Source organism: Cervus elaphus, chromosome 12 (assembly GCF_910594005.1).
Source record: "Cervus elaphus chromosome 12, mCerEla1.1, whole genome shotgun sequence".
Classification (NCBI taxonomy): Eukaryota; Metazoa; Chordata; class Mammalia; order Artiodactyla; family Cervidae; genus Cervus; species Cervus elaphus.
Genome location: NC_057826.1, coordinates 47,139,805 through 47,152,334, shown reverse-complemented (window position 1 = coordinate 47,152,334; position 12,530 = coordinate 47,139,805). Strand labels below are relative to the sequence as shown.

At 36.9% G+C, this 12,530-nt stretch overlaps 1 protein-coding gene across 3 annotated transcripts in view; it reads right to left on the bottom strand.

The window, feature by feature from the left end:
• TEX9 (testis expressed 9) overlaps positions 1-12,327 on the bottom strand; it is an 81,831-nt gene extending 69,504 nt beyond the window's left edge. For 2 of the 3 annotated variants that reach the window (XR_006344189.1, XR_006344188.1), the window contains exons 1-2: positions 12,223-12,327; positions 12,028-12,119 (exon numbers count right to left, since the gene is read on the bottom strand). Coding sequence is in view for 1 of the 3 variants with exons in the window: in XM_043921182.1 (XP_043777117.1) it covers positions 12,028-12,119; positions 12,223-12,243 (113 nt within the window). In the remaining 2 variants the exon portion in view is untranslated. The remainder of the gene's footprint in view (positions 1-12,027; positions 12,120-12,222) is intronic. The other variant, XM_043921182.1, reaches the window with a different exon arrangement.
• Positions 12,328-12,530: the final 203 nt, after the last annotated feature.

The following is a 12,530-nucleotide window of genomic DNA, read 5'->3' as shown; positions in this document are numbered from 1 at the left end:
GAGAGGTTTCTGGTCAACACAGTAGACTGAGGTAAGGCAGAAGACTACTCTTCTGTTCCAAAACCCATAGAAATCCTGGATAAACTGTCATAAAGGAAATGTTGCTAAACTTAAACTCAGGCAAAGAAAACACCCTGGCACTTAAAATGTAGCAGTAACTCAAAGTGAGAGCAGTAAACAGGAACAGAAGCCAAAACAGCTTAACAGCTAGAAACCAATGCACTTGAGGGAGTCATAAAGGGCTACACCTGTGAACCACAGACTACAAAAACACCGCCCATAACCTTAGGTGAACGGAAATGAAACTAAAGCCATGTGTGGAAAAGATTCTCCTATGAGTAATCAGAGCACACAGAAGTGTATTCCAAGTTCATCTTACCCGGATGGTATAGGGACACTAGGCCAAAACTTTAATATAGAAAGTTGGCTTAGAACCAGTGAAAACTGATAAGCTGATAAACTGAAATGCAAAACCACCCTTAGGAATATTTAGTCATCTAGAACAAATGCAACTCTCTCAGAAAGCAAACTCTACTAAAGATGCCTTCACAAAGATAATAAATTGCATTAAGAAATAAGTTTCCAGGATGGACAATCAACAGATACAAACAAAATTTGCACCAAAAGACCTGGAGATAATAAAACAAACTAGGAAAGAATTTTAAATAGCACTTTTCAATAAGAAAGCAAAAAAAAGAATAGAAACCATTAGGCAAAAACCAAGCATTGTAAACATATATTCAAAAAAACACTGAATTCGGAAAACAACCAAACAGAAATTACATAATGAAAATATAGTTAATGTAAATAAAACTCAAATGCAATGGATAAGTTGAACAACAGAATGAAGAGGGAATGAATGAATTAGAAGACAGATATGAGAAAATTACCAACAAAAAGGTACAGAGAAACAAAAAGATAAAAATGCAAGAGAGAGTTTAACATCTATTCCAGACAGACTATAAGACAAAGATAGATTATAGCAACCTGACACTGCAGAAGAAAATCCCAGAAAAGGAGGAAATGCCAAAATTTAGAGAGATATGCTGAGTATAATCTAAGGAAGTGTGATACATCCAATTCTGTTCTTTCTCTGGATTGTCCTAGCTATTAGGGGTCTTTTGTGTACCCATATAAATTTTAAAGTTATTTGTTCTAGTTCTGTTCAAAAAAAAATTCCCATTTGTATTTTGATAGGACTGCAGTGAATCCACAGACTGGCTTTGGTAATGGTCATTTTAACAATATTAATTCTACTAATCTATGAATGCAATATATCTTTCACCCTCTTTGTGTTGTCTTGAATTTCTTTCATCAGTGTCTTACAGTTTTCTGAGTACAGATCTTTTACCTCCTTAGATTTATTCCTAAGTATTTTATTATTTTGATGTAATTATAAATGGGTTTCTTTCCTTTATTTCTATTTCTGATAGATTGCTTTTAGTGTACAGTGGTGGTTGGTGGTTTAGTTGCTAAGTCATGTCTGACTCTGGTGACCACATGAGCTATGCCCACCAGCCTCCTCTATCCATGGGATTTCCCAGGCAAGGATACTGTTGTGGGTTGCCATTTCCATCTCCAGGGAATCTTCTTGACCCAGGGATCAAACCTGGGTCTCCTGCATTGCAGGCAGTCTGTTGCATTGCAGGCGGATTCTTTTACCAACTGAGCCACCAGGGAAATGAGTATTAATTTTGTATTCTGCAACTCTACTGAATTCACTGATGAGCTGTACTAGCTTTCTGGTGGCATCATTAGGATTTTCTATGTATAGTATCCTGTCAGCAAACAATGACAGTTTTACTTCTTCCTTTCCAGTTAGATTCCTTTTTTTTTTTCTTCTCTGATTGCCATGGCTAGGACTTTCAATACTATGCTGAATTAAAGTGGTAAGAGTGAGCATCCTGATCTTAGATGAAAATGCTTGTTCCTGATATTAGATGAAAATGCTTGTTCCTGATCTTAGATGAAATGCTTTTAGTTTTTCACCACCAAGTACTATGTTAGCTATGAGCTTACACGTGTGTGTTGGTCACTCAGTCGTGTCCGACTCTTTCCAACTCCATGGACTGTAGCCTGCCAGGCTCCTCGTCCATGGAAGTCTCCAAGCAAGAATGGTGGGGTGGGTTGCCACAGCTTTCTCCAGGGGATCTTCCCGACCTAGGGATTGAACCTGGGTCTCCTGTATTGCAGACAGTTTCTTTACCATTTGAGCTACCTGGGAAGCCCATGAGCTTATATATGGACTTCCGTTATTTTGGAATATATTCCCTCTACACAAACATTGTGGAGAAGGAAATGGCAACCCGCTCCAGTATTCTTGCCTGGAGAATCCCATGGACAAAGGAGCCTGGTGGGCTACAGTCCATGGGGTTGTAAAGAGTAGGACATGACTGAGCGACTAACACACACACCACACATTGAGGAGAGGCGAGTTTTTATCATAAATGGATGTTGAGTTTTGTGAAATGCTTTTTTTGCATTTTATCACATGGTCTATTCAGATGATCATATGATTTTTATGCTTCTTTTGTTCATGTGTGTATCACATTGATAGATTTCCAGATACTGAACCACCCTTGCACCCCAGGATAACTCTCACTTATCACAGTGTATGATCCTTATAATATATTACTGGATTCAGTTTGCTAATATTTTATTGAGGATTTTTACATTGATGTTCATCAATGACATTGGCCTATAATTTTCTTTATTGCAATATCTTTGTATAGTTTTAGTATCAAGGTGATGCTGGCCTCATTCAATGAGTTCAGAAGTGTTCCTCACTCTGCAACTTTTTGGATTTGTTTTAGGATAGGTATTAACTCTTCTCTAAATGTTTGGTAGAATTGTTATTCTTCTTCTTGGTTAGATCCACAGATCATTATACTACAAAGCTATAGCAGGTGAAACAGTATGGTACTGGAACAAAAGCAGACACATAGATCAATGGAGCAGAATGGTGAGCCCAGAAACAAACCTACACTTACATGGGTAACTGACAAAGCAGACAAAAATATACAGTGAAGAAAAGACAGTCTTTCAATAAGTCATGCTGGGAAGACGGGCTGCTACATTTAAGAATAAAATAAGAACTTTTTTCACACCATATACAAAAATAAACTCAAAATGGATTAAAGACCTAAATGTAAGACCACAAACCATAAAACCTGAGAAAACATAGGTAGAATATTCTTTGACATAAATCACAGCAATATTTTTTGGATCTGTCTCCTAAGAAAATAAAATACATACATACATGCACAGGATCTAATTAAACGTGAAAGGGAAAAAAAAAGGAAAGGAAACCACTGACAAAATGAAAAGACATCTACTGAATGGAAGAAAATATTTGCAAATGATATGACTAACAAGGGTTTAATATTCAAAATATATGAACAGCTAATACTACTCAATACTGAAAAAACAAAACAAATAATCTGGTTAAAAAATGGGAAGAAAACTTGAAAAGGCATTTACCCAAAGAAGAATACAGATGGCCAATGGGCACATGTAAAGCACAACATTGTTAATCATCAGAGAAATGTAAAGCAAAGCTATAATATGACCTCATACCTGTCAGAATGGCTATTATCAAAAAGACCACAAACAACAAATGTTGGCAAGAATGTGGAGAAAAGGGAACCCTCCTACACTGTTGGTGGGAATATAAATTGGTGCAGCCACTGTGGAAAACAGTATGGCAGTTTCTCAAAAAATTGAAGATATAACTACCATATGACTCAGTAATTCCACTCTTGGATATATATCCAACAAAAATGAAAGCACTACTTTGAAAAAAATATATGCACCCCAGTGTTCACAGCAGCATTTACAAGAGCCAAGACATGGAAGCAACCTATATGTTCATCAGCAGATGAATGGATAAAGAAGATGTGGCATAAAAATACATACATACACACAATGATATACTGTTCAGTTATGAAAAAAATGAAATTCTGCCATTTGCCAAAGCAACATGAATGGACCTGGAGGGTATTCTGGTTAGTGAAACACGTCAGACAGAGAAAGACAAATACTGTGTGTCATCACTTATGTGTAAATCTAAAAAATAAAGCAAATGAATGAATATAACAGAACAGAAACAGACCCACATACATAGAGAACAAACTAATGGTTACCAATGGGAAGAGGGAAGAAGAAAGGCATATGATAGTGGTAAAGGATTAAGATATACAAACTACTGAGTATGAAATAAATAAGATACAAGGATATATGGACTTCTCAGGTGGAGCTAGTGGTAAAGAACCCACCAGCCAACGCAGGAGACAACGTGAGACACAGGTTTGATCCCTAGGTGAGGAAGATCCCCCGGAGGAGGGCAGAGCAACCCACTCCAGTATTCTTGCCTGGAGAATCCCATGGGACAGAGGAGCCCAGCAGGCTACAGTCCATAGGGTCGCACAGAGTCAGATATGACTTAGCACACACACACAAAGATATACTGTACAACACAGGAAATACAGCTGTTATTTGACAATAAAATTAAATGGAATAAATCTATAAAAGTTCTGAATCACTATGCTATACACCTAAACTAGTATTGTAAATCAAGTGTACCTCAATAAACCAAAAACAAAAATTATTTGAAACCTGAAGACTACAGCAAGAGACATAAAACAAAAGACACTACTTTTTATAAAAAGAAATAATGCTGAGAATTTTCCATAAATGAATACCAGGCAGAATCAAAAAAAACAAATCCACACCTGTACACTGGATAAAACTGCAGAACCTCAAAGACAAGAATATTCTCTAAATTACAAATCAAACATTTAAAAAGAAGAGAGAAAAATAGTCTACCAGCATGATTATCTTAGAAGCTGACCGCAGATGGCTTATCAATATCTCTAGATTACAATGGTACCTTTGGACAACCAAATGGTACTTTTAATGAACTGCCAGGAGGTGGGGTGCAGGGACTAGCCATTTCAAGTTCTATATTCAGCTAAACTATCTTTGAAGAATAAATGCAAAGTAAAATTTTCAGGTAAGAATGGTGAATTTAAGACTCAGATTTTCACAAAGCAAAGTAATGAATGCTCTGTGCTTCAGAAAAGAGGAAACTGAACTTAGAAAAAAAAAGTAATCATGATACACAGAAATGACAAAACAGGATGATAAATCTAAATTAGCACAGAATATGAAAATAACAGGTAGGGGTATTCAAAGCAAAGGCGGAATAAGTATCATTTAACTTGCAAACAAGGGAAACCAAGTTAAACTATTCTGAGGTCTTTCCAAAAACAATAAAGGGAAAATAAAGGGAAAATTTATTCAACCAATAAATGACAGAAAAGAACCAAAGGCACAAATAGAAAACAAAAAATAAGATGACAAAACTTCAAATCAACAAACAAAATACTATAAATTCACTTATTAGAAGGCAGAAATTATCAGAGAATATAAAAGAAATGTTCTTAATAAAGCTAAATTACATACAAAGATTGAAAATAAAAGAATGAAAAAGATGTAAAAACACTACAAATAATGAAAGGAATTATTCAAGAGGTTTTAAATAAAATGATATAGCCCCCAAACAAAAATGGACACAATTATAAGGAGAAATCTTTAAGTTATAATTATAGCTGATTTTAGTACACCTCTCGGAGAAGGCAGTGGCACCCCACTCCAGTACTCTTGCCTGGAAAATCCCATGGACGGAGCCATCACTTTCACTTTTCACTTTCATGCATTGGAGAAGGAAATGGCAACCCACTCCAGTGCTCTTGCCTGGAGAATTCCAGGGACGGGGGAGCCTGGTGGGCTGCCGTCTATGGGGTCTCACAGAGTCAGACACAACTGAAGTGACTTAGCAGCAGCACCTCTAACAGAAGCCAATACAGCTACTGGAGAAAAAAATAATGAGGATACCGCTATTATGGATAGCAAAAGTAATTAGCTTGATCTAAGTTATTAGTCAACAAATAGTAAATACACTTTCTATCAAAGAATACACTGAATATTTACAAAAATTCAACATGTACCTGGTCACAACTAAGCTTCAAAACACTTTTGAAAATAAATCATACATACATTCTCTGACCATAGTACAATTAAAAATAAAATTTTAAATAACAAAAATAAAACAAGCAAACAAACAGATGCTTGGGAATTACAAAAACACACACCTAAAATAAACACCATGAAAATTATAAAATATTCAAAACTAAATAATCAGAAAGAATAGAAATATCAAAACAGATCTTGAAATACAGATTAGCTACAGTTGCAGAGAAATATTAAATGTATTAAATTTAAATGCAAAAATTAAATGTATTAAAAATTAGAAAACTAAACTAAAAAAAGAAAAACTAAATCCACAATTAGAAGAAAAAGAAATTATAAAAATAAGGCTAATGAAAAAAATTTTATATCACACAGAAAATTAGCAATAAAACCAAAAGTTAATTCTCTGAAAAAACCAATCAAACATATACACTTCCCAATAAGACTGACAGAAAAGGTCCAAAAAGAACATATGTGTTAAGTTGCAGATATAGTCAAGACTTAAAATATAAGAGCATAATTAGAATAAATGTGTGTTAATACACATACATGAAGTGGACAGTTTTCTAGAAAACTAGCAAATAACCAAAATTTATTCTGGAAGCAATAATTATTAAAGAAACAATTCACAGGAAAAAAAAAAAAAACACCTCACGCTAGACTCAGTTTCACAATTTTAATCATAGGGCAGATGACCTCTGATTACAAGAAGCTCCCAAGAACAGAAAAAAACAAAAAAAGAAAGCTACTCAGTTTATTTTACGAAGTCAGGATAATAATGATATCAAAATCAGAAAGGCAAAGAACTAGAAAAAAACGTAGGACCAATTTCACTTTGTTTATAGATGAAATAAAAAATCTACATAAAATTAAAGCAATCTAATCCAGGGGACTTTCAAAGAAAACAATAAACCTGTCTTTGTAGTTCAGTATGTTAAAACATTAAATAAAGGGGTGAAAAAATCTTCATCACCTACATTAATTTGGGGGAGGGGGACTTTGTTAAAATTTAACATTCATTCAAAATACAAAAAAGGATATAATATTGTCAATGCGAGAGACCTGGGTTCGATCCCTGGGTCGGGAAGATCCCCTGGAGCAGGGAAAGGCTACCCACTCCAATATTCTGGCCTGGAGAATTCCATGGACTGTATAGTCCAGGGGGTCGCAAAGAGTCGGTCATGACTGAGCAACTTTCACTTCACTTCACATCCTAGACTAAAAAATAAAGAATTAATGGAAACTGTGTCCTTAAGGCTGACAAAAAAATATTTACTCAAAACTCTACAGCATGATGGGAATGTAAAATGATACAGCTATTATGGAAAACAGTATAGAGATTCCTTAAAAACTAGCTAGGCATAAATCTAGTTATTGAAAACAGTATGGAGAGTAAGAAACTAGGAATAAACCTTATGACCCAGGAATACCACTACTGGACATACACCCTAAGAAAATCACAATTTTAAAAGACACATGTACCTCAATGTTCATTGCAGCAATATTTACAATAGCCAGGGCATGGAAGTAACCTAGATGTCCATCGACAGATAAATGGATTAGGAAGTTGGGTACATTTATACAATGTAATATTACTCAGCCATAAAAAGGAACCAATCTGAGATAGTTGTCGTGAGGTGCATGCACGTGGAGCCTCTCATGCAGAGGATGAGAAAAACAAGGAAGAGAAGAAAGAAGTATTGTATATTAATGCATATATATGGAATCTAGAAAAACAATACTGATAAATCTAGTAGAGAATGGGCTTGTGGACACAGCAGAGGAAGGTTAGGGTGGGACAAATTGAGAAAGTAGCATTGACATATATACACTATCATACACTAAAACAGTTAGTGAGGAAGCTGCTAAATAACATAGGGAGCCCAGCCTGGTGCTCTGTGATGACCTAGAGGTGTGGGGTGTGGGGACGGGAGGGAGGCTAAGGAGGGATGATATATATATAATTATGACTGATTCACATTGTTGAACAGCAGAAATCAAGGCAAAATTATAAAGCAATTTCCCACCAATTAAAAAGTAAAATTTACAAAACATGGATAACCAACAAGGATCTAATCTACTGTACAGCACAAGAAACTCTATTCAATGTTATGTGGCACTCTGGATGGAAGGGGAGTTTGGGGAAGAATGGATACATGTACATAAATGGCAGAGTCTCTTGGTTGTCCACCCAAAACTATCACAACATTGTGTGCTGGGGGCTTTCCAGGTGGCACAGTAGTGAAGCATCTGCCTGACAATGCAGGAGACCCAAGAGACATGGGTTTGATCTCTGGGTCGGGAAGATCCTCTGGAGTCGAAAATGGCAACCCACTGCAGTATTCCTTTTTTTTTTTCTTTTTTCTATATTTATTTTCAAACTTTAAACTTTTTATTTGTATTAGAGTACAGCCAATTAACAATGCTGTGGTAGTTTCAGGTGAACAGAGAAGGGACTCAGCCATATATATATATATATATATATGTATCCATTCTCCCTCAAATCCCCCTCCCATCCAGGCTGACACATAACTGAGCACAGTTCCACGTTGGTTATCCATTTTAAATATAGCTCTGTGTACATGATCTTCCCAGACTCCCTTAAACTATCCCTTTCCCTTGGCGATCATAAATTCATTTTTAAGTCTGTGAATCTTTCTGTTTTGTAAGTAAGTGCACTGTATCATTTCTTTTTAGATTCTACACATAAGGGATGTCATACGATATTTCTCCTTCTCTGTCCGACTTACTTCACTCAATATGACACTTACCCATTTTGCTGCAAATGGCATTATTTCATTCTCTTTAATGGCCAAGTAATATTCCACTGTATCTATGTACCACACCTTTAACCATTCCTCTGTTGATGGACATTTAGATTGCTTCCATGTCTTGGCTATTGTAAACGGTGCTGTAATGAACATTGTGGTCGTATATCCTTCTGGGTGTTTTTCTCCAGATATATGCACAAGAGTGGGATTGTAGAGTCATTTAGTAGGACATACAGATGGCTAATAAGCACATGGAAAGACATTCAACATCACTAATTATTAGAGAAATGCAAATCAAAACTACAATGCGAAATCACCTCATACCAGTCGGAATGGCTATCATAAAAAAACCCATAAACAACAAATACTGGAGAGAGTGTAGAGAGAAGGGAATTCTCCTACACTGCTGCATGGTACAGCCACTATGGAGAACAGTAAGGAGGTTACTTTAAAAAAAAAACAAAAAACTGCTCCAGTATTCTTGCCTGGAAAATTCCATGGACAGAGGAGCCTGACAGATTACAGTCCATGAGGTCCCAAAGAATTGGATGCAACTGAGCACCGCACATACAGCACAAAGCCGACATGGCTGATACTGCCGTCCACCTGCAACTATTACAACATTGTTAATCAGCTGAACTCCAGAATAAAATAAAAAGTTAAAAGAATTCTAAAGCAAACCTCAAATGTAGTGATAAATTATTAAATGCAGACTAATGAAAATCATAACTAAGATAATAATGCTTACCACCACTTTTTCTATTCCATATTACACTGGGGGTTCTAATCAGATCAAGAAAAAAGATGCAGAAGAAACTGCAAAGGAACAAAATGATCACAATTTGCATATGATATAACCATCTTTACAAAAAGCTCAAAGGACTCTGCAAAATAAGAGCATTTAGCAGTGAAGACACTCTCAACAAATGTAGGTGTAGGATCAATAAACAAAAAATCAGTAATGTTTCTATACATACAACCAACTAGAAAATGAAGTAGGAAAAAAAGCCATTCATTATAACAACAAAACTATAATGTACCTTGAAAAAAATATTTAAGACTTTATGTAGTAATATGAGAAAATATTAATGGACACCAAAAACCCCTCCATGTAAAATAGAGATATATCATATCCATGGAAAGGCAGATTCAATAACATAAAGATATCAGTTCTCTGCAAATTAATCTATATGTCCAATTTAGTTGGCATTTAGCGGCAAGAAGTTTGGGGGACGGCTTGTCCTGCAAGCTATCAAGGTTAATTAAAACAGATGCCACATAATCTTACTACTTAGCTATCTTGTTTTATGATACAGGCACATGGCTTGGAATATCTATTGATTTGAGTGATCAGCATATTCCTTGGTTTACTATCTCATATAGTGATTATTTCCTCCAACTATCTGACAAGAGCTGATTGTGAAAGATTCTAGATTGGGATCCCTGGGAAGTGCTGTGTTTGGTTAATTAAAACAAAATCCCCATATGCTTAATACCAAGAAAACATGTGGCAAAATACTGTGTTATAATCTCATATTCTTGCCTATAAAGATGGCCAGACATTTCACCTTTATGCATAGTGCTGAGTGATCCACAAACTTCAAGCAGTGCCTGGGAGTTACTTTGTTCAAACACCTCAGCATTGCACACCTCAGAGTACGCAGAACAAGTAATGACAGGGAGCCTTTACCACAAAACTGTTGCTAAAACAGAATATAGATGCCTGACGTTAAGCAGGACTACAGCCTTAAGGAGAGGCTTCCCAGGTGGTTCAGTGGTAAAGAATCTGTTTGTAACACAGGACACACAGTTTCCATCCCTGAGTTGGGAAGATCCCCTGGAGAAGGAAATGGCAACCCACTCCAGTATTCTCTTTAGGAAAGTCTATGGACAGAGGAGTTGGGAAGGCTACAGTCTATGGGGGTTGCAAGAGAGACACGACTTAGCAACTAAACATTAGCCTTAATGAAGGGCCAGGTGCAAAATATACTTTGAAATAACCAAGTGAATTAACCTAATACATGTATTTAGTGCTATGTGGTGCATGGTAATGAAAACAAACGTTTTGGGTTTAGCTGACTCAGAGGTGTTTATGAACAACAGATCCACTGATTAAGTACACTGTTACTAGAATAATAGGCCCATTTTATCAAACAGTGGAAGATAATTATTTTCTACATGCTATGGGAAGCTAACATGTCTACTTTATCTAAATATAGTACACTTCAGTTTTAACTCTAAACATGCTTTCATTTTAGGTACAGATCATTTGGTAACTACGTTTAACCACCTGAGGAATTGCTGGGATGTTTTGCAAGTTTTAAATTATGCTACTTTAAATTAATTAAAAAGAAAGCAAACTTACTTTGGTAAGGGTATACATGAGGGCAAATAAAAGACATGGTCTGTGACCTCGTGGAACTCAGTCCAGCAGGGAAAACAGACACAAAGTAAACTAACAAATGAATTTACTGTAACAAGTTACACTAACAGCAAAGAAAATTTAATCAGACAATAAAAGAGTAATAGGAAGCCTACTTATCATAGTCAAAAAAGGCCACTCTGGTAGACAAAAACGAAAGAGGTCAAGATTACACAAGAGGTAGGAGCCAAGTGTGACAGAGCTTTTGAAGTGCAACTGGAAACCACTGCAATGTTTTAGGCAAGGGAGAGACAAGATCAAATTAACAAGATTACTGACATCTGCATGACAACTGGGGGATGAAGAGTGGAGTGGTCCAAGAGTGAAAACACGTGTTGTCAGGATATCTGTAATTACACTGAGAATAGGTAAGGAAAGGAAACCCTTCCAACTCCACCAAACGTGGCTAAGAATGAAAACTCCAAATGCCCTGAGAAACATACTTTGAGTTTAAAAACCAAACCTAAAAGAAATTTACATACGTAAATTCTAGGAACTTGAAATTAAGTGTCATTCCTTTAACTAGAAACTGAACTATTGGCTGGCCATTCCTCGCTATCTAAACTACTAGCAATATCATCTTGCTGACGAACAGGTTTACTTATTTGGGTAAAATTTACCCCCACTTCCAACACCTACAAGGACGCAGCTCAAGTTTAAGAAAAAAGATAAAGGGCAAGTAAATGGGCTGAGAAGAAAATGCTGGACAATGAACGGTCTCAAAGATCCAGTCACCAGGAAAAATACTTGTAAGCAGCCTCATTTAGGTGAAAGAAGAAAAAGCTGAACCGCCGAAGTTCTTACTTATATTCTTCCTCCTTGGCGAGGAGGTCCCGTCGAGGCGTGGCAGCTTGCTGAATGCGTGGCGGGAGCGGAGTCCCTGAAACGCCCGGTCTCTGTAAAAGAGGCAGACACTTTCAGAACCAAAGTTCAATGAATTTTGGTGTCCTCAGGACGCCGAAATCTAGCTGCTACCCAGGAGAGTCCAGTTGAACTAACCTTAAAACTTCTCCCGGCCATCTTTCGCGGCCGCGACGCCGTTACCGAGGCAACGACGCACTTTCCCGCGAGAGTTACCACAACCCCCGGCGGCCTTCCAGCTCAGGGCAGGATTCGGTCCACGCCCCAACTCTTGGCAGAAAACAGCGCGAGCTTAGGACCCGGCTGAGAACTGGGGAGTGTGCGCTGCGGTCTTTGTACCCGACTTGCGGTAAGCGCTAACCTCAGTCTTGCAGGAACTGAAGAAGCCAAAGCCGTGGACTGATTTATAGAATGGGAAAGACTAGAGATCTCTTCAAGAAAATCAG